Here is a 23,808-nt window from a genome sequence, read left to right on the forward strand (position 1 = left end):
TGTGAAGCCTGTCAGTTAGGAAAGTAGACCAGAAGTGTTTTTCCTGAAAATACTTTTAGATCTTCATTAAAACTCTAGTTAGTACACACAGATGTGTGTGGCCCTATGCAAAATAAAGCTTTAAATGGTTCAAAGTACTTTCTACTATTTATTGATGACTATAGTAGGTTTAGTTGGGTTTATTTTCTTAAATTTGAGGTTAATGTGTTTGCTAAGTTTGTGAAATTTAAGACAGCAGTTGAGCTAGAAACAAGAAACAAACTAAAGATGTTGAGGTCTAACAATGGGACTGAGTATACCTCTAGACAATTTGAGGGTTATTTGGTGAAGAAAAGGATCAAACATCAACTGACAGTGCCTTATACTCCACAATAGAATGGGGTTAGTGAGAGGAGAAACAGAACATTAATAGAGATGGAAAGATGTTTGTTGTATGAGAAGAAAATGCCATTAAAATTCTAGGCTAATGCAATGAACACAACATCCTACCTTCTAAATCGCATGGCCACAATAGTTTTGGCAGATTAAACTCCCTATAAAATATGGTATGGTTTTAAACTCAATGTTAATCATTTAAAAGTTTTTGGTAACCCTTGTTATGTTTTGAAACCTGAAGTAAAGAGGAGAAAACTAGGTCAAAAAGTAAATGTAGGAATTCTTATAAGATGTAGCACTCAATCTAAGACCTATAAAATCTATGATCTGAAATTTAACAAGGTGGTGATTGCTAGAAATGGAAAAGTTGTAGAAAATGTTACATGGAACTAGGAAAATGCTTTAATCGAAGGGCCAAAACAGAAGCAATAAATTGAAATGGATGTTGTAGAGGATGATGATGTCAATGAAAAACCAGCGAAGGGGACAAGGTCTTTAGCTAATAATTATAATACGTGTTGCTGAAATAAAACCAGCATATTTTGAAGAAATAATCAATTCACAAGTTTGGAAAGCAGCAATGAAGGAGGAGCTCACTATGATCGAAAAAAATGAAACCTAGATATTGATAGACAGACCAATTCACAAGAAGGTAATAGGTGTGAAGTGGATTTTTAAAACTAAAATTAAATGGAAATGGAAATATCAACAAATACAAAGCAAGGCTTGTAGTAAAATGGTATTCACGGGAACCAGGTATTGATTTCATTGACACTTTTGCTCCAATGTCTAGGCTTAATACAATAAAACTTTTACTTGCTTTAGCAGCTCAAAGTGGTTGGATGTCAAATCTGCATTTTTGAATGGCATTTTAAATGAAGAAATATATGATGAACAACCTAATGGTTTTGAAAAAAAGATTACAACAAATAATGTGTATTTGCTAAAGGTTTTGTATGGACTTAAACAGGCTCCTAGCCTGGTATAGTAGATTAGATAGTCACCTCTTAAGCTTAGGCTTTGAAAGGAGTATGAATAAAGGAACTTTGTATGTGAAGTATGTTGGTAAACATAAACCGATTGTGTTAGTATATATAGATGATTTATTTATCACAAGTGACAAGGAGTAACTTGTAGAAGAGTTTAAAAGGCAACATGAAGGATAAGTTTGAGATGAATGAACTTGGTTTGTTGACATATTTTTTAGGCATGGAGATAACTCGGTCTATATATGATTATTTTTATGTCAAAAGATGTTCACTTTGAAGCTACTAAATAAGTTTGCTATGGAAAATTGCAAACTAGTTAATACTCCTATGGCATTAGGAGAGAAGTTAAAAAAGGACTCTAGAGCTTAAAAACAAATGGTAAAGTCTATAGAAGTTTAGTTGGCAGCTTGTTATATTTAATTCCTACACATCCAGATATTGTGTTTGTTGTCAATTACCTCTCTAGATTCATACAAAGTCCAAGTCAAATTCACTTTGTGGCAGTCAAGAGGGTTTTAAGATATCTGAAAGGGATCGTGGAGTTTGGCATACATTTTGTGAAATCTAGTTCTATTAAACTTGTTGATTTTCCTAGCAGTGACTGGGCTGGAATTGATGATGAAATGATAAGCAATTAAAGATATTGTTTTACTATAGGAGGAAGTGTTTTTTATTAGAACTCAAAGAAGCAATCAATGAGTGCATTTTCTATTACAGAGGTAGAGTGCATAGCAGGATATGTGACAGCAAAGCAATTAGTAGACTTGGCTTTTAGCTAATGATAGATTTGAAGCTACGAGGAAAAGGATTGAAATGTGTAGCTCAACCATAAGACATTGTGGAATTTCTCCAGTCATGTAATTATAACAAAGACCCAAAATTGTTAGACTGCTCACGTTGCAGAATGACACAGGAATCTCTCCGGTGAGCCTGTTGATGGCAAGTGAGAGAAATTTGATGGAGGATGGTAGAACTGGGATTGACCCTTCTAACAAGTTGGATGTGAGATCAAGGAAGATCAATGAATCCAATGGTTGACTAGAAACTGGAACTTCAATTCCATTAAGAGAATTGTTGGACAAATTCAAGTGAACCAAACTTTGTAATTGCCAAATCCATTTCGGCACTTGGCCATGGATTTTGTTGTTAGAAAGGTCTAGCTCAACCAACCCACCTAGGTTTCGGAGAAAACTCGGGATTTCTCTAATATTGCAATTGACAAGATTTAGTCTTTTAAGGTAGGAGAGGTCAAGGATGTCACTCGAATTAACAAGATCAGAAAAGCTGTAACCACTGATGTTAAGGGCCAATCACATGTGCTGTGACTTCATGGAAGGTAACACCTTCCCAGGTGCAACAAGCAGTGTGAGGCTTCCATGAGGGAATCCAAGGGACTGACACGAACAGTGGATTCTGGTATTGCTGCAGATAAATCCCTTTTCAGTTGGAGCAAGGCTGTTTTCTCAATATTGAAGCATTGTTGGCTTAAAAGAGGGTAAAAAGAAGCTTGTGACAAGGATGTAAAAGTAGAATTTTGTGGAGATAAAAAGAACAAGAATAGAAGACAGCATGCTATTCTGCAATATCTCTTCATTTTGGGGGATGAAATTATATCCTGGCGTCTGAAGTAATGAATCAGCTTAGACTTTAGCATTAAAATAACTGAAATAAACAAATTAATGGTAAATAAAGTAGCTTCCCAAGAGTATAACATGTACCTGAAGAGTTCTCAATCATGCCCTTAATTACTGCATCCCTTTATCCCAAGATGTTACCAATGGAAACTCCCACAGGCCCCCCACATCCATATCCAACAGCTTGGAATTGCCTAGCAATAACAACTCTGGTCCTTCTGATTGATTTTGCACAGCTTGGAATTGCCTAGCAATGGCAACTCTGGTCCTTTTTGCAGTACGTAGGTTTCTATTTTCTTTCTATATAGAACCAAAATTTTGTCAGTGAGTTCCAAACTTCCAATATAAAGATGTTTATTTTGTTTCCCTTCGGTAGTAGCTCAAAGACCTTTATTTTCTAACTTTAGTTCCAACTCATCTTGATTTTCAAGTCAAGTACAATCAAGATTACAGTATCTAGCATGAACTTTATGGTTCATGTCCATTATCCAGTACGCTAGAAATGGACAAAATGTTTGATAAATACAAGGTTTGAAATAATTAGAAGCAACCCCGCGAAAGAGCATGCATATATGCTATGACCATAATGTCCCTGACCCTCTTTTATTAATGTATATCCAAATATGTTTGCATATTCCAAGCCTTCCACGGTATAGCTCAGAAAAACCTTGCTCATGAATCAACATTAAACGAGAGCTACCGGACAGCAGAGGACGTTCATGATGTTGTTTGTATCATTGTCGGTGGGTGTAGTACTCAGCAATCAGAGAAGCTTGAAATTTAATTACCAAGTAAATCAGCCTATTCATTTGTATGAAGCTTGGCATAGAAATCTTGAAAGACTTTCTGACCGTCCCCAGTTGTTCAGCTTTGATTACAATAGTTAGGTTCTGTTCTGGGATTCTGGTTTCAGTTGGTAGCTTGGTATATACCCTGTACCTGGGACTTGCAACGATTCCAAAGAAAATAGAAATTAGGGTTACTAAGTCTAACATCAAAGACCACCCTGCCGTGGAGTATTCAAATATTCAGCATGCTAGATAGAAACAAAATATTTCATTGATGCCATATCATTACATGTATAGGAGAATATCATGCAGTTTGGTCATTAACACCAGGAATGTCGGTAGCTTCTCTGCCATGCAGGCAGGGGACAGGGCATGAATTTGGGTTTCAGTGCCTGTTTTGGTCCTATCTCAAGTAATATTCCTGGAAAATTTGAAGGTACAGCTGTTTCCAGCTGAAAAGGTCTGATCAGCTCTAGGCCCGGATCCTCTTTTATTACTGAATCCTGGATAATCAGCTTTCTTGAACCTAACTTTCTCAACCAAGCGCAGACCAGCATCCTCTGCTAATCTCTCTATCTCCCACTTACTGTACGGCTCTGTGGTTTTATGGGTCACATGAATTTCTCCATTCACTTCCAACATGTCATGAGCACTCCCCAGGAAGCCCTTCACCAACCTTTGATGTTTTCTAAGAAGAGAAAATACATGTTATTGACACAGTTAAATCTAAGAATACTTGCCAGTCTTGCATTTAATCTAGTAGTTCACAATAACTACTATGATACAGCAGACAGGAGAGAGGTATCTCAAGTTCAAATCCTGCCACCTTGAGAACAAAAAACATCAAATGATTTTTTATCTGAACTTACTCGATTTGGCGAATATTTGATTCACTCCTTTTGAGAGCTGTAGCAGGAAAATTAAAGACTATCCTGTCAAACAATTTCTGATTCAGTAGAGGATGCTTGCTCATAGTATGTGCATCTACTTCATGCATTACGAGACATCCAAGATCCTCCAGCTCTCTTAAGTTTGTTGCAGCTTTTGAATACTTCAGCATCATGGTCTCTTTTGTTTATTTGTAACAGGATTTATCAGAACGCAAATCCAAGAAATAATAGATCATATAGACGCTAGTAAATATTACCTTTGGAGTAGAGAGAAGTGGCTACCATGTTTACAGCAGAACCAAAGGCTTTTCCCATGCAAGCAGCAAAAGAAAAATCACCTTCTCCTACCAGTAGTATTTTCTGAGAACTGCTGTAATGCTTTATCCATTTCTCTTTATTTTTTATACTGAGTACTTCCATTTGTCTCTCTAAACCATCCATAGCTATTTGGCACTAAGAGATTTTGTTTAGAGGGTTTGAGAAGAGATGAATAAACAGAGAGCAGCAACAAGAGATTAAAAGTAAATGGAAACTCCTTGCTTTGTAGCTGGAATCTATACTTCATGATGATAAAAGGGCCATGAGGGATACTTTTTCTCATGGAAATTTAGATCTCGATATTCGTTTGCAATGATACCATTACTGGTCCCTTTATGAAATCAAATCAGTAGATAGCACCAATAGCAGCCTTGAGAGTTGAATAGTAGCAGCTACCCACGCAAAAGAAAAGGAAGGAAACAAGAAAAAAGAAAAGGCAAAAGTAGGCTGCCTTGTTGTTCTGCAATGAATGGTGAAGTACAAACAGAAATAGACCTTGGATAACCTTAGATAAAGGGAAAGGGAAAACAAAAGAAGTGTGAAAACCTGTTCAACATCCCTAGAAAGATTGAGACCGAACAGAAATGTGAAATCACATTGGACGAAGTAATGTTAAAATGAAGCTTAAGCCGAGTATTTATGGAACCAACGAGCCACCTTAGAGAAAGAGGTTTACAAGCACAAGGGATGCAAAATCAGCCCAGCATCAACCTCTACAAATTTCTCAATTTCCCACTTGCTAAATGGATCTTTAGTCTTGTGGGTCACCTGAATTTCTCCTTTCTCCACCAAAATGTCAAATGCAAGAATCAGGAATCCCTTCACTAACCTTTGATAACTCCTAAAATAGATGCACAGTTATTAATTAGCACTTTAACTTATATTAATTAAAGGCCAAAAACTTGCCCATGTGCGTTGTTATGAGTACAAGAAAAAGACAGGTGTGCAGTTCTAGCCCTCTGTACATTCATTTTTTATGTTGGTAACGAAAAAGAGGCTCAAAAACCAGATCTCTCAGGGAAAATGGGGCATGGATGCCAGTTGAACTACAAGCACATTGCCTTGCCCTTCTACTTTAAAAACCAAAAGAAAAACCTGAATTGGCCTAATTAATTAAGGTATATTAGTTCTTCTAGCTCAACATAAGAATTTCAGCCATTGGAAATGATATTGAAAATTGATTCGAGAAGAATATTTTGGTAAGATTAGCAGTTTAGCACTACTCAAAAAGAATATATGGAAGTATATATCTTACTGTTGTAAAACATTGGAGCAGGTAGGAAGGGAAGCATGGTGGAAACAACTCTCGTATCATATCATATTACGCTCTTTAGAGAGGAAGTCTCATGAACTTGGACTTAGGACTTGAACTTAGATTACAATACTCTCTATGCATTTACTTGGACTGACTACCTACCTTATTTATATTACCTTCATAATATATATAGAGGAGGGGCAACCGTGTTAGCAGCGGAACCGAAGGCTTTAGCCAAACAAGCAGCAAAAGAAAAATCACCTTCTCCCATTAGAAGGAAGTATTTAATGAGCACTGCTATAATAATGCTTTGCACATTTCTCTTCTTTGTTGTTGTCTGTACTAAGCATTTCCTTCTCGCTTTCTATATTATCCATTCTTATTTGAACTTCATTCCCTTGAAAATGGCTACTTCTATATATGTGGCCTTCAATAATCTCCTCTTTTAGCATGAAAATATGCTACTACTAACTAAAACATCTTATCAGGCACCATCCTCACCCTTTGGATGATGATATTTGTGATCCATAGAGAGTTCTGTTTCAAATTGGTTTTCGTCCAGGGTAGTGTGAAGGGTTTTATTGTCGCCTAGTTTTCTGGCCTCTTCTAAAAAATGGTGATGGGACAATATATATAGTGATGTTTGCAAACAAATTTGACAGTATGATGAGATGCAATTGTATGTGAGATGATTCCTCAGAAAATGCTAAAATTGCGAGTAAGAATTTATTTGGACTTAATTAAAATTCTGGAATTTGTAGATATATTAGACTGTTTTTACACACTCAAATGTCTAACAAGAGAAATCTCAGTCACTTTGTGACCTCTTGCTTCATTATTATTTCCCTCAGAAATCAATTCAGACTACATGATTCCATATTAATGAGTAAAACCTGATTCAAGAAGATCACCTAACCATTGAAACCAGAAAACATGAGACTGCAACTGTCAAGAACATCAAGGTGATGCAGGAGCTAGAAATGCAGTAACTTTCATATAATTAGGGTAAGGGCAAGGATTTGTTTTATTTAGAATTTTGCTAGTATTTAAAAGGGATAATTTTATAAAGAGTTCATTCTACCACTCAGCTACCTTTTGTCTTTTCTCTTCTAGCCTTGTGACCTCCCAAATTTAAAAGTACAGCAATCTCCCACAGGAAAACTATCGTCCGCCCTGTCCCCTTCCCCTCTCTTATTACAATATCCTGGAAAGTCCCATCTAAAGAACTCGGACTATTCAATCAAGCACAAACCAACATCCTCTGCTAGTTTCTCAATCTCCCACCTATCAAATGGATGAGCAGTCTTGTGGGTCACGTGAGCTTCTCCATTCTTCGACAGCATATCATTTGCACTCCTCAGGAAGCCTTTCACTAACTTTTGGTGAGACCTGAAAGTCGTAGAAATACATCATTAATGACACAAGGCGTTACCAAACTCTCATGGGTATTGGATATCAACGAGGTCAGATAGTTTAAGCATACGATACATGCAATTGTGAATCCCGCTTTTGACATGCTCATGTGTTAGCACATGCTATTTAGTTAACCTAGCTAGTACGTGGACAATATCAAGTTCCCACAAGAGTTGATATCTTTTTCTATCATATTAATCGGCATTGCTAGGGACGACAAATCCCAATGGAGGCAAGCTAAAAATGCAAGGTAGCTTGCTTACTCAATCAGGCGGATATCATGTTCACGGTATAAATAGTGAAAACCCGCATGAGGAAAGTTGAAGACTATCCTGTCAAACCATTGCTCATGGAGGAGAGGATGGCAGCCCATTGTATGTGCATTTACTTCATGCAGAATTGTGCATCCAAGGTCCTTCAGCTTTTTCAGATTTTCTGCAGCTCTTGAATAGGTGGCCACTAGACATTCTTTTATTGGCATGGTCAAAACAAAACATTACAAATCAGATGCATATCTAAAATATTTCAAAGCAATGGAACATTTAAGATTAAAAGAATTCAATTTGGACTCTAGATTGGCTTGAAATATTGCAAGAACATAGCTAGTGTACCTAACTGTTACATGTACCTTTTGAGTCCAGAGAAGTTGCAACCATGCTAGCAGCAGACCCAAAGGCTTTACCTAAGCATGCAGCAAAAGAAAAATCCCCTTCTCCGACTAGTAGTATTTTTTGATGGCTGCTATAATGTGTTATCCATTTCTCTTTCTCTTCTTCTACTGTTAGCCTTTCCATTGAACCCTCTTTGCTAACTCTTTCTATTTCCCCTTCTGTGCTAACAGTTGCCATTTGGCTTTTTTGTGATATCTCCAATTGATTCTCTGCACCAACTATATTTTCCAATTGGCCCTCTGTACCGACCATTTCCAATTGGTTTTCTGAGCTAACCGCTTCCAACTGTTTTTCTGAGATAGCCATTTCCAACTGGTTTTCAGAGCTAGCCATTTCCAGCTGTTTTTCTGAGCAAGCCATTTCCACCTGGTTTTCAGAGCTAGCCATTTCCAGCTGTTTTTCTGAGCAAGCCATTTCGAACTGGTTTTCAGAGTTAGCCATTTCCAGCTGTTTTTCTGAGCAAGCCATTTCCAACTGGTTTTCTACGCCAACCATTTCCATTTGACCTTTTTTTTACCTTCGAAAATGGTTATCCTCCCCGCAGAGTAAAAGAGATCAGAGGGATGAGATACCTATCCTCACTGTTGAATGCAGGATATATACACACACACACACATAAATGAGGGATTTAGGTCTCCTTGTTTTCTGCCCCAGTAAACCATGGCTTTTCAACTTTCATCAAGGTTCATGCATGGTAGCTAGAACGTTGGACCATTTATTGGATTTGCCATTAGCTCCCAAATTTAGTGGGAGGGTATTAAGCTTGAATTGAATGCTAATTAATTCGGTACCTATAGATTCACTCAAATAAAAAATCTATTGCAATTGCATTGACTAGTAAAATCTATTGCAATTGCATTGACTCTTGTCAATTGCTAATTCATGAAAGTTAGGCCAAAAAAACATAGATTAATCCAAGGAGAAATTCATATCACTCAGAGTTAAGTTCAGTAGTCATTGATCTATATCGGAAAACATTCCTGGCAAATTGGAAGGTACAGCAGTTTCCAGCAGAAAAGGTTTGAATTTGATCAGCTCCAAGTCCAGTAGTCAGCTTTCTTGAACTAAACTTTCTCAACCACACAAATGAATTTGTCTATTGCTTTCCAACATGTCATGGGCACTCCCCACGAAATCCTGCATCTAGCTTTCCTTGAAAGGAAACAATAATCTCTCGAACTGTTCATTCCAGGTCTGTGTAGTACATTAATCAGGAGATTGCAGTTGCAATTTCTTCTTGAAGACTCCTCTGGGACAAATACAACATCCATTATAAAGTGGAAGCCAGTTGTCCATCCATATGTAAAGCTGTGCTCCATTTCCCACTGTGCGGCACATTGTTCATCATTAAACCTGTCCTTCACCATATATATGCCACTTCAGGCAAAGCTTAGACATTGACCAAATTTAGCATCCATGAAAGAGCTATTTGAGAATAACAAACTTTCAGAATTTCAGCCACCAAAGAATTTTCATTCTACAATAACCTCCAACCATGTTTTTTGAGGATTGCTTGATTGAAAGCATTGAAATTCCTGAAACCCAACACTCCTATGCTCTTTGATGCACAAAGCTTTTCCCAAGCTACCCCATTATTTTCTATTATCTTACTATTTATCCCCTCCGGAAATGGCTTGAAAGCATGTCTATCTCGGAAAAAAGACTTTGTGCCTTAACTTGTTCTATATGGAGTCAGTAAGTAGTAATTATGTAGCCTTAACTTGTTCTATGTAGAGTCACCGAAGAGTTTAATTATGACTGCTGCTATAATGCACGAAGTAGATAATCATATTAAAGAAAGCCATGGTTTACTTGGTCCTTGACATAGAACTCCATATGTTTTCGTCAAAGGTGGTGTCAGGGGCGGGCCTACAGCATGTCTTGTAGGTGATCATGGCACCCCGAAAGAGTTCAAATTTTTTTGGTTATGCTATCTTTGTTTTCAATGCCATGTTCAAGACATTGTCCCTAACGAAGGCCCAACTGGGAAAAAAGAATTTCAAGCTTGAAAAATAAAAGAAAAAAAATATTAAAATTTGTCAGAAACATCAAGCTCTCAACAAAAATATTCAAGCTTGAAATTATGCAAATCACACCATTTTAGTTCTATAAAGGAAAGAAAAATGGCATTGCAATTAGTTTGTCAGTCACGAGGCTCATGCATTCAGAAAAGTTTCCGTTGTTCTAATTCTCCAGTATAGCTATAATCAACTGCTTGTTTTCTTCCAAGTATTGCATGAATCATAAACAATCACCATCTTAAAATTATAATCAAATTTTCATTTTCATTTCTCACAGTTTTGAATTAGGCATTGGCTATTTGATGCAAGCGAAAGCTGTAAACAGCAAAACTAAAAAAAATATGGGAATTTTAATGAGCGAAAAGGGCTATTGATGTGAACCCCAAGTTTGCAGGTTTTATTTTCTCTAGAATAACAATGATAAAGTTTGTCTCCTTATGAGATATAAAAAGCCTTAAATACATCAGAAACTCTATCTCAACTAAAAAACAAGTTAAACATAGCAAAACAACAAAAGAACACGGGAATTTTAATAAGCAAAAGACACTGCTGATGTGAACCCCAAGTTCACAGGTTTTATTTTCTCTAGAATAACAATGATAAAGTCTATCTTCTTAGGAGGTTTAAAAAGCCTTGAATAAATCAGAAACCCTACCTCAATTAGAAAACAAAAATAAGAATAAGAGATTACAGAAACTGTCAAAATCAAGGCCCGTGGTGAGATTTTCAAAATCTAAAGATCTGATGTTCAGAGTAGCGATTCCATAACTATTTCAAGGAAAATGGCCTCTGTAAACTCCTGTAAAATTTGAGCATGATCAAAAGTTATGGTTCTTTTGAGCCGTTACTCTGGTTTAACATGACTAAACTTCATTTTGAACCTAGACATGTCTCACAGGTCCATAAATATCTCTGCTAGGCCATTCACATGATCTATTTGGGAAAATCATCATCTAGTTATGGCAAACTCACACATGACTGCTTAGAATCATCTGTTATCATAAGTCCAACTACATCACTATTCCATCATAAACCATCACGTGAGTTAGTAATAGCAATTAGTGCATCCATGCTGCATAATAATAAATTTTAATGGGCACATGTTTCAATGTAAGTTACTAATTCACAATTACAATGAAATCCTTTGCAAAAGATTAAAACCAGATCAAAAAAACACTCATGTTGAATTCTTATTAACGAGTTTTGTTTTTGTCCTATAGGCTTGAAGTCCAAGCTTAGGCTTGGGATAAGATTGTTAATCTCCTAGTTCTATCAATTTAATCCATCCTTTTTTAGTGGACTTGGGATAAGATTGTTAATCTCCTAGTTCTATCAATTTAATCCATCCTTTTTTAGTGGAGCGGCTCGTAGATCATGCTTGTTATTTGCAAAAGGTCTTCTTTTATACATTTAGGGAATCTTCGACGATTAAATTAGTGTCAGTTCAGAGAGAGATCAATTATACTTTTGAGAAAAAAAAACTTTTTAGAATAGATTTGTCATTGTAAAATAGAGAGAAGAAAATTGAACCTACTTGAAGGTTATCCTTTTCCCTTTTTATAGCCCCTCTGGTCCCTCTCTTTGTTTAAGGGGAAAAGGTTGGCTATTAGCAAAATATCTTCGTCTTGTCAAGATAAAAATATCTTATGTATTAGGATAAGATATTCTTGTCTAGTCAGGGTATAAATATCTCTAACTCGTCAAAATAAAATATCTTTGACTCATCAAGATAAAAATATCTCTGACTTATTAAGGTAAAATATCTCTGATACACGGTCCCATCAGGAAGCTTAAGATTCTTTTAGAGTTAAAGAGAGTATGGGTCTAGCGTCGATGGGTCTAGTAGATTATCGAACTCATAGACGCTGGAAGATGGTGGGTTTGGCAGCTCGCCATACTCATACATGTATAAGCTCAACCCTTGACCAAGCCTAGAGATAATAGGTCTAGCAACTTGTCACATCTGCATACACCTAGGCCTAGCGCTTATCCGAGCCTGGATATGGTGGGTATGGCAGCTCGCTAAAACCATACACGTTCAGGCTCAGCGCTTAGTTGAGCCCATAGTTAATGGATCTAGCAACTCCCTAGACCAATACACATTCGGGCTCAGAGCTTGGCTGAGCCCCATAGATGGTAAGTCTAGCAACTCGCCAGACTCATACATGTCTAGGCTCCATGCTTGGCTGAGCCAAGAGATGGTGGGTCCAACAACTCATTAGACTCATACATGTTTGGGCTCAGCTTTTGACTAAAACCAAAGATGATGGGTTCGGTAGCTCGCCAAACACATACATGTTTGGGCAATGTTTGAGTCATAACCCTCATTTTGGCTAAACTTTTAAAAGACAATCTCACACAAATAAAATAAAATAAAAAAATAATGTTGTCAACCCATCAATAGCCCCTCAAATCTTTGGGTACATCATACATTAAGATTTTGAAAAGCCTTTGTCAACAACAAATGATATCCTTTTTATCTTCTTCATGCTAGGTTTGGCGCTAGCCAGACCCAGTTGTGATTGGGCTTTACAATGTGCCATACTCCGGGCATGTTGGGTCTGGCGCTAGCTAGACCCATACGTGATTGGATTTAGCAGTGTGTTAAGCCCCGAGCATGCTAGGTTTAGCACTAGCCAGACCCAATCGCACTGCCAAGCCTCGGGAACGCTGGGTTTGGCACCAGACCCCGCCATAATTAGGCTTGATCCTCCTTTGGTACGCCTATGTGAATTATCATCCTTCCTTGGGCACACCCAAATGAATGACCAACCTCCTTTTGGTCTAACCTAGAACAAGAACTCAGCCTTCATGGGCTTAGCTACATTTGACATCTTAGACTCTAATCTCTCTACATCTTTTAGGTGTATAAAATTCCTCCAATGACCCACCATATTTCTATCAAACATTAATATAGATGTAATGGATATTTATCCCTCATTAAAATGTTATTATGGTAAAATTACACTCCAGACCCTCCTATTTATAAAAGAACAAGACTCATAAGCTATAAATACACCATAAGACCTTTAAAACAAAGGTTCATAATCTTCATTCTCTATTGCATTATATTTTCATAACATCTCTTTCCAAAATATATTGTATTTTCTCTCTAAAAAGATAATTATTTAAGCATCAAAGAGAGAAAAAAACATTTTGTAGCTACAAGCTACCTTAACCCACCAAACACTAATTATAAGCATCAACTACCTTGGCTAGCTAAGAAGAATAGAAGAGATTGTTAGGTCCAATTAATTAACTGATTATCCAACTCGGGAGCTCTATTCTTAGACTACTTGGATTTTTGAGATATCATCGGAAATGATTGGTTTAGAAAACCAATTGGAAATGACTAACTCATAAAACCAACTGAAAATGGTTGTACAGAGAGTCAAGCTAACAGCAAAGGATAAACCACCTTCTCCAACTAGAAGTATTTTATGACTACTGCTGCTACAATGCTTAGTCAATTTTTCTTCCCTGTGATTATATAAACTAAGCCTTTCCATTTGGCTCTCTAAAGTATCTATTGCTCAGGCCATGTATCATATAATCCTTGCTATCTAATGATGTAGGCTTTGCGATGGCAAAGACCATTATTCAAAAGAAACCCCATGTTTCCTGGCTAACAAAATTAGGGTTCCATTAATTGCAAGCCATCAAGCCATGTTAGAATTATTCACAATGGACTGTATTGTTTTTGTTTTTGGCATTATGACCTACGAATTATTCCAACTGGGCTATTTCCATGGTGCGAGTTTTGCAATGCGTCAAACTCAAGCTAAAACCCAAGATCTAATCTTAAACAAATCTTTTCTGTTCCTTTCTCTTTTTTAATAAGCTGCTAAAAAATGCTTTTTCAATCAACTTCCAATGGAATATGCATCTCAATATCATTTCTGCATTTCATTGCACATTTCATCTAATAATCAAATGCTTGCCACATGATATGATCCGAGGTCCTCCAGCTTTTTCAAGATTTCTGGAGCTCTTGAATGAATACTAGGCCACTAGAGAGACTCTTTCATTAATTTGCATGAACAAAACATTTCAATCTGAACGCGTATCCAAGAATTTCAAAGCAATATGTAAGAGATTTAAAATCAAGTCAACTAGACACGTAAAAATAATTTAATGAAGCTCGAAAACAACTTGGAATACTGCAAGAAGATATATTGGTGCACCTAATTAACAATTATATCTTTTTGAGTCCAGAGAAGTTGCAACCATATTAGCAGCAGCAGATCAGTCAAAGGCTGTACCTAAGCATGCAGCAGAACACAAATCTCCTTCGTATTCTCTTCATCTCTTAGTATACTAACCCTCTCTATTTGCCCTTCTGTGCTAACTATTCCCAGTTGACTATGTCGTGATTGTCTCTCTTTATAATTAACCATTTCCAATTGGTTTCCTGAGCTGCCCATTTCCAATTGGTTCTTTATGCCAAACATTTCCACTTGGCCTTCTTTATCTTCGGAATGGTTAACCTGCCCACAAAGTAAATTAACAGAACCTATGGGAAAAGTACTTGACTTTGTTTATTGTGTATTATAATAGTTAAATTAAGATTTTCCAATTTTCATTAAAAAATCAAAGATCTTGAAAGGTAAAAGAATCTTTTTATATTATCAATTAATTATTTTAAAATTGTTTAAGGATTTCTTAGGGTTTTTTATAATTTTTTTAAACGGTTAAATTACTTGGTTAGTGAGGTAATCTATGCATTTTTTTCTACATCAGAAAAGATTAAGACAAGCCTCCAACGTAGCATCTAAGTAGGTTTACTAATTTGAAAACATCACAATCAAATTTATTGTACTTGCTTTAACTCATTGTCAAGTGCTAATAATAATAATAACTATCCAGGGGATCTGCATTATGTTTGCGGTAGTATGTAAGAGAAAAGGGCTCCAGCATAGTAGATATGTTTTTAAATATCATAAACATTTTTAATTAAAAACCAAAAAAACAATGATGTTTGAATTTTATAAAAACTAAATTAAAAATATATATGAATTGATAAATCATAAAAAAACAAATTGTTAATGTTAGTCAGATACTAAAATAAGAAGGTTTTCATCATTGTACAAAGTAAAAAAATAGGCATACATATAAATATTTGACCTAACAAAGATTGTAACTTTTCAATTTTTTTAATTAATTGTGTGATAATAAAAATGGATATTTTTAAGAAAGATAATAATTTAAATTCTGGTGTGTGTGTATCAAAATTCTATTTTCTTATTAATTTTTTAAAAAATATATTTTTTTATTAGAAGTATGGTTTATTGAATAAAAAATGAAGATACTTTAAATAAAAATTAGAAAAAAAATTCTATTGATGTGAAAAAACATATCTATGTAATCAAAACTCTATTTTCTAAAAAAACTTAGTAATTGATATTTCATCCTTTTTTTAGACTTTTTATCAAATACTTCATTTACATAATCTAAATCATCTTCGACTAATAGTGATGAGTGCAAGGGACAAACCACCACATTCTCTTGTTATAGTTCTTGCAAGTTGACAAATATCAGGTTGAACATAAAGAGCTTAATCTCATATGTTTTTTTTCTAAAACAAATCTCAAGCATTGATTAAATGAAGTAAAGTGATTTGGAAATCTGGCAGTAGGGTTATTGATATTTTTTTTGGTTTGTTAGTGTATGTTCTTGTTCCTGATTATGGTTTGGGTTCCAAGTATTTGAAGAGTCAATTCTGAATCAAAATTTAATGTTTTTGTTAGCTGTTATTGGTGCTGCAGTTATAAAGTTGGAGTTTAATACATGTTTGTGTGATTTTATATTTTTTTTTAATTTTTTTTATTTAACTATACTTGGTATTGATAATGTAATTTATGAGGACTAAGAGCAGTGTGTTTAGAGACTTAAAATGCTAATTTTGAAGGCTTGACAGGGGCTGAGTTTTAGGTTGTGGTTGAGTTTTCTAGAGCAGTGTTCTTCGTGTTCTTAGAAAAAATATTGTCTTAACTCTTTGGTTTGGACCAGTTTTAGTCCATTCCTTTGCACGACACCATTTAGGCAACTTTACTAATAAATAATCTAGGGTTTATTTACATCAATAATAAATTTTTGGGAGGATTTTAATCCCAGAGTTTTTGTTTTGAACCCAAACTCATTTTGACAAAATCGTGATTTATGAGCGCTAATCGAAGTTAATGAACCTATAATTCTTGATCTTTTAATGATTTCCAACCTTTTTGTGCTTTTGATTTCATAAAATCTGTTATAGATTAATGTTCATATTGTTGGAATTTGTTTGAATGTTCTTCATGTTCTTTGTTTTTTTTTGTGTTTGATCCAATTTAACCAAGAAATTTTGAGTTTTTTTTGTGTTTTCTTTAATCTCTTTTTTTGCTTTGCTTTTGTTTTTAGGTCAAACCCAAACCTTTGGTTTGGTTTATAGTCGAATCAAGGATTTCGAGTCAACCTGGTCGAGTCAAAATCAGGTTAAAAGGTTTAGACCATGTTTGGCTGCCAATGTTTTTGTTGAAGTTTTTTTGGTTTAAGGTTGTGTTTGGCAAACACCCCCCTTGGCTTTAAGAAAAATGAATTTTTGCCAAACAAAGCCTATAAAAATATAAAATATATATTTTTTTTCTTTTTTCCTTGTACATGGCCAAAAATCCTAAAAATTATTTGAGCATTATTTCAAAAAAATAAAATATTTTTGCATGTTGTAAAAAATACAAAAAAATATTGCAACAATTTTACAACAATTTTGTAGAATTTCAAAGGATTTTGGACTATATTTCAAAAAATATTAAAAACTTTTTTAGCAAGAAATTATTATTCACTTTTAATATAAAGATAAAAAACCTAAAAGGGATTAGTATCCAAAATATTATTAGGGATTATAATTTATTATTACTCACTTTAATATAAAGATAAAAAAAACTTGTACGAGGTTAATGTCTACAATATTATAAGGAATAATACAAAGGATTTGGTCAATATTTCAATAACCCTAAAAATTCTAATTCCTGAAAAATAATGGTCAACATTCTGGTATAAATATTGGACTTACAAATAGGCTGGCATCTAAGTAATAAAAGTTTACTGAAAAATTCTCAGAATTATTTTGAATATTGACCAATTTTAATTAGGAGTATTTTTCACCATAATATACGAGTTGTGGGAAATACTTTCGTCTTCGAAGGTAGATGGACCTTGTCATCCACCTACATGGATTTTTCCTACAAGAATTTACTAGGCATACGAGCCCATAATAAATTTGAAACCATATCCAGACTACAAAATGCAATTTACCTCAGGTAAGGTAAGCTAGAGGTGTTAATACCTTCCCTAGCCACAACCAGTCTCTTACCCTAGAATTTCAGATAAGACTAGTCCACTCGGGTCTCCTAATAACTTTGAACTAAACAACTAGGTGGCGACTCCTTGATCCTGACACCACAACACGGCGCACGCACAGGCAACAAAAACCGAGAAATAAAGAAAGAGTCTAGCAAGACTCCTAAAAATTAGGACTCGTCAAGGTTCTAAACATAGCAATGCTCCCGTTGATTAGAATCCAGCAAGGCTTTGGCAAATAAAAACTGAGAAAGGTTCTAAGACCAACAAGGCTCTAACAGATAATAAGAAGTTGAGCATGGACAATCCAAAGAAAAATCAGAAAATGGTCCATCTTAGAAAAGGAAGGTAAATCATCTCATTAAAAAAAAATCCAAGACATCATTGTCCATCATCCGTGAAAAATCCTAGATATTTTTCACACCACGAGCTGATCACCTAAACAAAGACTATCTATGAAAAATCCAATATATTTTCTACTCCATGGGCGGGTTACCCGATTACAAACCAAGGGCCAGTCGCCCGAACAGAGATCGTATGTGAAAAATCCTAGATATTTTTCACACCACAAGCAAATTACCTGATCATGAACCATGGGTTAGTCGCCTAAACAGAAATCATGAGCAGGTTAACCGATTATAAACCATGAGCACATCACACAATCACGAACCATGGGTCAGCTGCCTAAACAAAGACCACTCGTGAAAAATCCTAGATATTTTTTCACACCACGGAAAGGTCACCCGATCAGAGTCCACGAGTAGGCTACCCGAACACAAGCCATGGGCAGGTCAACTGATCAAAGACCACATACAGGTTACCCGATCACAAACCATGGGCAAATCACCTGAACAAAGACCATTTATAGGAAATCCTTCATATATTTCACACCACGGGCAGGTCACTTGAACACAGAATATTCTATCTTCAAACTTGCCACTCTATAAAATGACCAAATCTTCGAGCTTGTCACTCTCTAAAATGACTAAATCTTTGAGATAATATCTCTAAAAGGTAAAAAATTCCAAAATTTTCCTTGAGTTCGTCACTCTCTAAAATGACTTGATCTTTGAGATGATCACTCTTGTCGCACGTGAGCGACGTCGCGGCGATCGTCCACCCACAAAAAATGTAATATGGGGGATATATATCTGGTCAATGTAGGGAGACAAGGAATTCGTTGTCTCTTAGCAGTGAAAAATGGTGTGGGAGTCGCCACCTAGTATTTTGGTCACTAGGAACCCTAACTGGTCTCAGAGATCGGGTACGGGGACTGGTTGCGTAAAGGGAAGGTATTAGCACCCCAAATACGCCCTACCTAAGGTAAGCTGCATCGTTTAATTGTCTGATAAAATTTAAGGTGTTTTCGTTGTGTTTCCTAGTTGTTGGTCCGTCTATGGTTCAAGAAAAGTCCTCCTTAATAAGGAGGTCCTTATCTTATCGGGTAAAACCTAACCGTTCTAGCGTCTATGTAAAAAAACATATTTTTAATTTCAGGAATACGTTTTACGTATAAATTCGTAATCCCATATACTAACAGAGGACAAAAAGATTTTTTAGAATTTTTGGAATATTGGCCTAGTTCTCATGGCTTGAATAAACTGGTTATTAAAGCCAAAATGCATGCTAATACATATATTGTTTTGAAATTTCTTTTGTTGTGTGAAAATATGATGTTATAATATTTATATATATATATTGGAGAGACTAGGCCGTATTTTAAAACAAAACATTTTTTAAATATGTATTTTGTACGTTTTGACGCAAATCGGGTATTTTAATACTGGGTTTGTATCCTTGCGGTATAAAAATACAACCAAATATTAAGCTACTTTGATAAAGCAAATGCAGAAAAATCAACAATATTTTCAAAGATATTTTAGAAAATTTTTGAAAGCAAAAGACATTTTTTATTTTGAAAATCTTTGATGTTTTGATGAAAACCGGGTATGTTAATACCGGATTTGTATCTTTACAGTATAAAATACCAACCAATATTAATCAAAATACAGTAATAAAATTACAACAAAATCACATATATTTTTCTATAATTTTTGCATAATTTTTATAATTTTTTCATATATATATATATATATATATATATATATATATATATATATATATAAAAATAATACAAAATATAATATATATAATATATAATATTAAATGGGCTGGGCTGGTCCGGCCCAACCGACTGGGCCGGACTCAGCCCAAAATTGTTGGGCCGATTTCGGCCCAAAATGGATTGGGCCGATCTCGGCCCAAAAAACTAATATTCTCTTCTGGGCCAGACCCGGCCCAGAAGACTGGGCTGGGCCAGGACCCGCCTGGCCCAGACCCAAAACGGGCGGGGGGAATTAATTTCCCCCCACCCCTGCATGCAGAACGCTATTCGTTCTGCATGCAGAGAAGGAAAAAAAATAAAAACCAGAGTAGGGGAGGAAGAAGAGTTACCTGGCGCGGAGGAGGCTGTGCGTCGCTGGCGATGCTGCGGCAGATGCTGGTGGCGGTGCTGGTGCTGGTGTTGCTGGAGGCGGAGGCGGTTGACTCTCGGACGGCGGCAGTGGCGCTGCTGTTAGCAGCCGAGAGGGAATTCCTTCCTCCTCCCTTGTCCTTCGTTTCCTTTCCCTTTCGTTTTCTCCCCTTTCTTCTTCTTCTTTGGTTTTCTTTCCCCCCCTTTTCCTTTCTTTCGGTTCACTCTTCTTCCTCTCCCCTTTCTCTCTCTTTCGGTTTTTTTCGTTCTCCTCCCCTCTCCTCTGTTTTTTTCCGTTTCTTTCTCCCCGTCTGTCCTCCTTCTCCCCTTCTGCTGTCGTGTTGGTTGTTATTTATAGAGCCAAGTGAGTGGCTTTTCGCTGTGGAGCATGGGGAGCAGCCGGCCGGTCGGCCATTGGGCGCGACTGCCAACGCTCGGCCCCCCTCCCCGGCTTTCTGGCAGGTACGCGCGGCGGGTAGAGGAACAGTGTCAAAACGACACTGTTCAAATTCTTTTTTTTTTATATATATATATTTTTTATATTTGTGGGGACCCAAAAATGGGTTACAACAGATGCCCCCTCTTTATAATGCTTACGAAGCAGCATGGGTTTTGCGTAGTAAGTTTTATAAAGATAAACAAAACTGAACTTCCGAAACTGATATTGTCGAAGCTTGATCTATCTAAAACTGTCTTCACAGCAGCTCGCCTTCAACCCGAAAAATGATCAAAACTTAGTCATCTTGAGATCCCAATCCGGCAATCCCCTCACCTCTAAGTTGGATTAGATTAACCTGGTATTCAATCCGAGATCCCTTCTGGCGATCTCTTTTAACTAAAAATCCATATTTGTAGTTTGGCCAAACTGAAATCCCATCTGGCGATTTCCCTTAGCTAATATCGATGTTATGGTTGGGCTAACCTGAGATCCCTTCCGGCGATCCCCTTTAACCAGAACCATTATTTTATGTGTGGTTGGGCTAACCTGAGATCCCATCTGGCGATCCCCTTTAACCAGAACCAAAATCTTGTGTGTGGTTGGGCTAACCTGAGATCCCATCTGGCGATCCCCTTTAACCAGAACCAATATCCTGTGTGTGGTCTCATTATGACGGGTGACCTGCCCGAATGGGAAAAGGAAAGAGTGGTCTCATTATTATGGGTGACCTACCCAGGGGGAAGAATGGCCTCATTATTATGGGTGACCTACCCAGGTAAAAAAAAAATGAAGAATGGTCTCATTGTATGGGTGACCTACCCAGGAAAAATGATGGTCTCATTGTATGGGTGACGAACCCAAGAAAAATGATGGTCTCATTGTATGGGTGACTAACCCAAGAAAAATGATGGTCTCATTGTATGGGTGACGAACCCAAGAAAAATAATGGTCTCATTGTATGGGTGACGAACCCAGGAAAAATAATGGTCTCATTGTATGGGTGACCTACCCAAGAAAAATAATGGTCTCATTGTATGGGTGACCTACCCAAGGGGAAGAATTCTTAATAAACTCCATGCTTTTCTAAGAAATAGTTTCAATACGAGGTCCCTTCTAGCGACCTTCCTTGATGAATGTCAAAGTACGAGATCCTTTCTGGCGATCTCAAATAACTTGGAATCCCATCGGGCAATTCCTTTTACCAAAGCTAAAACATGAAGTTCCTTCTGGCGACCTTCATCGAAATACAAGATCCCTTATGGCGATCTCCTTTATCCAAACAACTTGAAATCCCATCTGGCGATTCCTTTTAACCAACATGTAATACGAGGTCCCATCTAGCGACCTCCAAATAGCGAAACACGAGATCCCTTCTAGCGATCTCCTTTAATCAACTTGGAATCCCAATCTGGCGATTCCTTTTAACCAACATGAAATATGAGGTCCCATCTAGCGACCTTCATCAACTTGGAATCCCATCTGGCGATTCCTTTTATTCAAACAAAATATGAGGTCCCATCTGACGACCTCCAAATAGCGAAATACAAGATCCCTTCTGGCGATCTCCTTTATTCAACTTGGAATCCCATCTGGCGATTCCTTTTAACCAACATGTAATACGAGGTCCCATCTGGCGAACTCCTTTGACCAATATCGAAATACGAGATCCCTTCTGGCGATCTCAAACAACTTGGAATCCCATCTGGCGATTCCTTTTATTCAATATGAAATAAGAGGTCCCTTCTGGCGACCTCCTTTAACCAATATCGAAATACGAGATCCCTTCTGGCGATCTCAAATAACTTGGAATCCCATCTGGCGATTCCTTTTATTCGAAGCTGAAAAATGAGATCCCTTCTGGCGATCTCCTTTAATCAAAAACCAAAAAATCTATTTTGTAAATCGGTCAACCTGGAATCCCATCTGGCGATTCCCTTTAACCGATTGCTCGATGTCGTTCTTCCTGATGGCAGGGTTTGAAAATTATTATCTTCTCTTCTCGTTTTAAAATCACGTAAAACTTTTCATGAAATATAATTTATTGCCACAGTGTGGGGTGTGATCCTAGTCCGGGTTTTTATAAAGAAGAAATTCATTCCGGCTCAAATGGGACCACCAACGATATACTCTTTAGAGAGTGAAGGGATAATGAAGTTTTCTCATTTTAAAATGCACATTGTTAGGATGGATAATCTATGTTTTTATCTTGAAAGGAATTTATAGGTGATTTATCAATTCATTATGCTATCAGAGGTAAGGTCAATTTTAAAAGGAACTCCACGCTTTTTCTAAAAGTGGTCTCAATGTCGGGTGACCTGCCCGTTTTGAATCTCAAAAGAAATCATCTTACCTCAAGGAATGAAGCAGTGCTGGTTCACAACTCACCTTCGCAGTTCTTTTGACCTGAGATTCGGTATCTCAGCGGTTCCCAAAAACTTGGAACTATTTTGGCTTTCGCCACACCTTTCCTGTCAGGTTAATGTTTATGACAATATAATATGCATGTTTTTGTTGCCTATTTTGGAAACATAGGTCCCCTTTTTCGTTGTAGCCTTCTTTGAGCTCCTGTTTCCATTTATTTGTCTGTTCTGTCCTTTTCGAACCAGAATATACTCCACGCGCTATACTTCCTATTCTTTTAGTGAAGAGATCTTTGGCTCCTTATGGGGCCCTTTCTTGCTCCATTGAGTATTTGTCTTTTATTATTATTTTAAAAGGAAAACTCAAAAGGTTTGGTTTTGTTCATGAAAAATAAAAACTTTCAATGCAATTAGCAATTCTCATAAAAGATACATCTTTGGGCTTTGGTTAACTATGGACCCCTATGTGCATTTCTTGCCCCCAGTGTGGTGTGCAAAAAATATGTCAAGTTTAGATTTAATTTGATTCTCTCCAATTGATGGAGTCATCTCTTTAGTCATGTGTTAAAACAATTCTTTTAAGTAAAAGATTTCAAATGCTTTGAGATCATATGTTTTATATATATATATATATATATATATATATAAAAAAAAGGTTCCTTGCAAAGAGAATTCATGGCCGAACCTTTCTTATTGACTGGGAAGCATAGTATTTCTTTATAGAGTCATCATTCATAAGTTTAACTAGATCTTCTCCATCCATCCTAGATAACAAATAAAGCTCCTCTCGAGAATGTTTTCTTTAACATGTAAAGGCCCTCATTGTTTGGCGTCCTTTTACTTTGAT

At 36.5% G+C, this 23,808-nt stretch overlaps 2 protein-coding genes across 2 annotated transcripts; both read right to left on the reverse strand.

Moving 5' to 3' along the window:
* Positions 1-4,035: 4,035 nt before the first annotated feature.
* On the reverse strand, positions 4,036-5,360 carry LOC18095756 (uncharacterized protein At4g26485). Its single transcript, XM_006370399.3, has 3 exons — positions 4,934-5,360; positions 4,656-4,854; positions 4,036-4,474 (listed from the first exon to the last, which is right to left on the reverse strand). The coding sequence occupies exons 1-3, from the start codon at positions 5,115-5,117 to the stop codon at positions 4,195-4,197; spliced, it is 663 nt and encodes a 220-aa protein (XP_006370461.1). The 5' UTR covers positions 5,118-5,360; the 3' UTR covers positions 4,036-4,194.
* Positions 5,361-7,240: 1,880 nt separating this feature from the next.
* On the reverse strand, positions 7,241-9,339 carry LOC18095757 (uncharacterized protein At4g26485). Its single transcript, XM_024607650.1, has 3 exons — positions 8,291-9,339; positions 7,926-8,130; positions 7,241-7,638 (listed from the first exon to the last, which is right to left on the reverse strand). The coding sequence occupies exons 1-3, from the start codon at positions 8,832-8,834 to the stop codon at positions 7,482-7,484; spliced, it is 906 nt and encodes a 301-aa protein (XP_024463418.1). The 5' UTR covers positions 8,835-9,339; the 3' UTR covers positions 7,241-7,481.
* Positions 9,340-23,808: the final 14,469 nt, after the last annotated feature.

The sequence above is a fragment of the Populus trichocarpa genome, chromosome 1, assembly GCF_000002775.5.
Source record: "Populus trichocarpa isolate Nisqually-1 chromosome 1, P.trichocarpa_v4.1, whole genome shotgun sequence".
Classification (NCBI taxonomy): Eukaryota; Viridiplantae; Streptophyta; class Magnoliopsida; order Malpighiales; family Salicaceae; genus Populus; species Populus trichocarpa.

What these genes read in the sequence shown, in the direction of transcription:
- LOC18095757 (XM_024607650.1), bottom strand. Translation starts at nt 8,834, where the DNA reads ATGGAAATGGTTGGCGTAGAAAACCAGTTGGAAATGGCTTGCTCAGAA. An exon ending in AACTTCTCTGGACTCAAAAG is followed by an intron (nt 8,131 to 8,290) that starts GTACATGTAACA and finishes TGCCAATAAAAG; the next exon opens with AATGTCTAGTGGCCACCTAT. An exon ending in CATGATATCCGCCTGATTGA is followed by an intron (nt 7,639 to 7,925) that starts GTAAGCAAGCTA and finishes TACGACTTTCAG; the next exon opens with GTCTCACCAAAAGTTAGTGA.
- LOC18095756 (XM_006370399.3), bottom strand. Translation starts at nt 5,117, where the DNA reads ATGGATGGTTTAGAGAGACAAATGGAAGTACTCAGTATAAAAAATAAA. An exon ending in CACTTCTCTCTACTCCAAAG is followed by an intron (nt 4,855 to 4,933) that starts GTAATATTTACT and finishes AATAAACAAAAG; the next exon opens with AGACCATGATGCTGAAGTAT. An exon ending in TCAAATATTCGCCAAATCGA is followed by an intron (nt 4,475 to 4,655) that starts GTAAGTTCAGAT and finishes TTCTCTTCTTAG; the next exon opens with AAAACATCAAAGGTTGGTGA.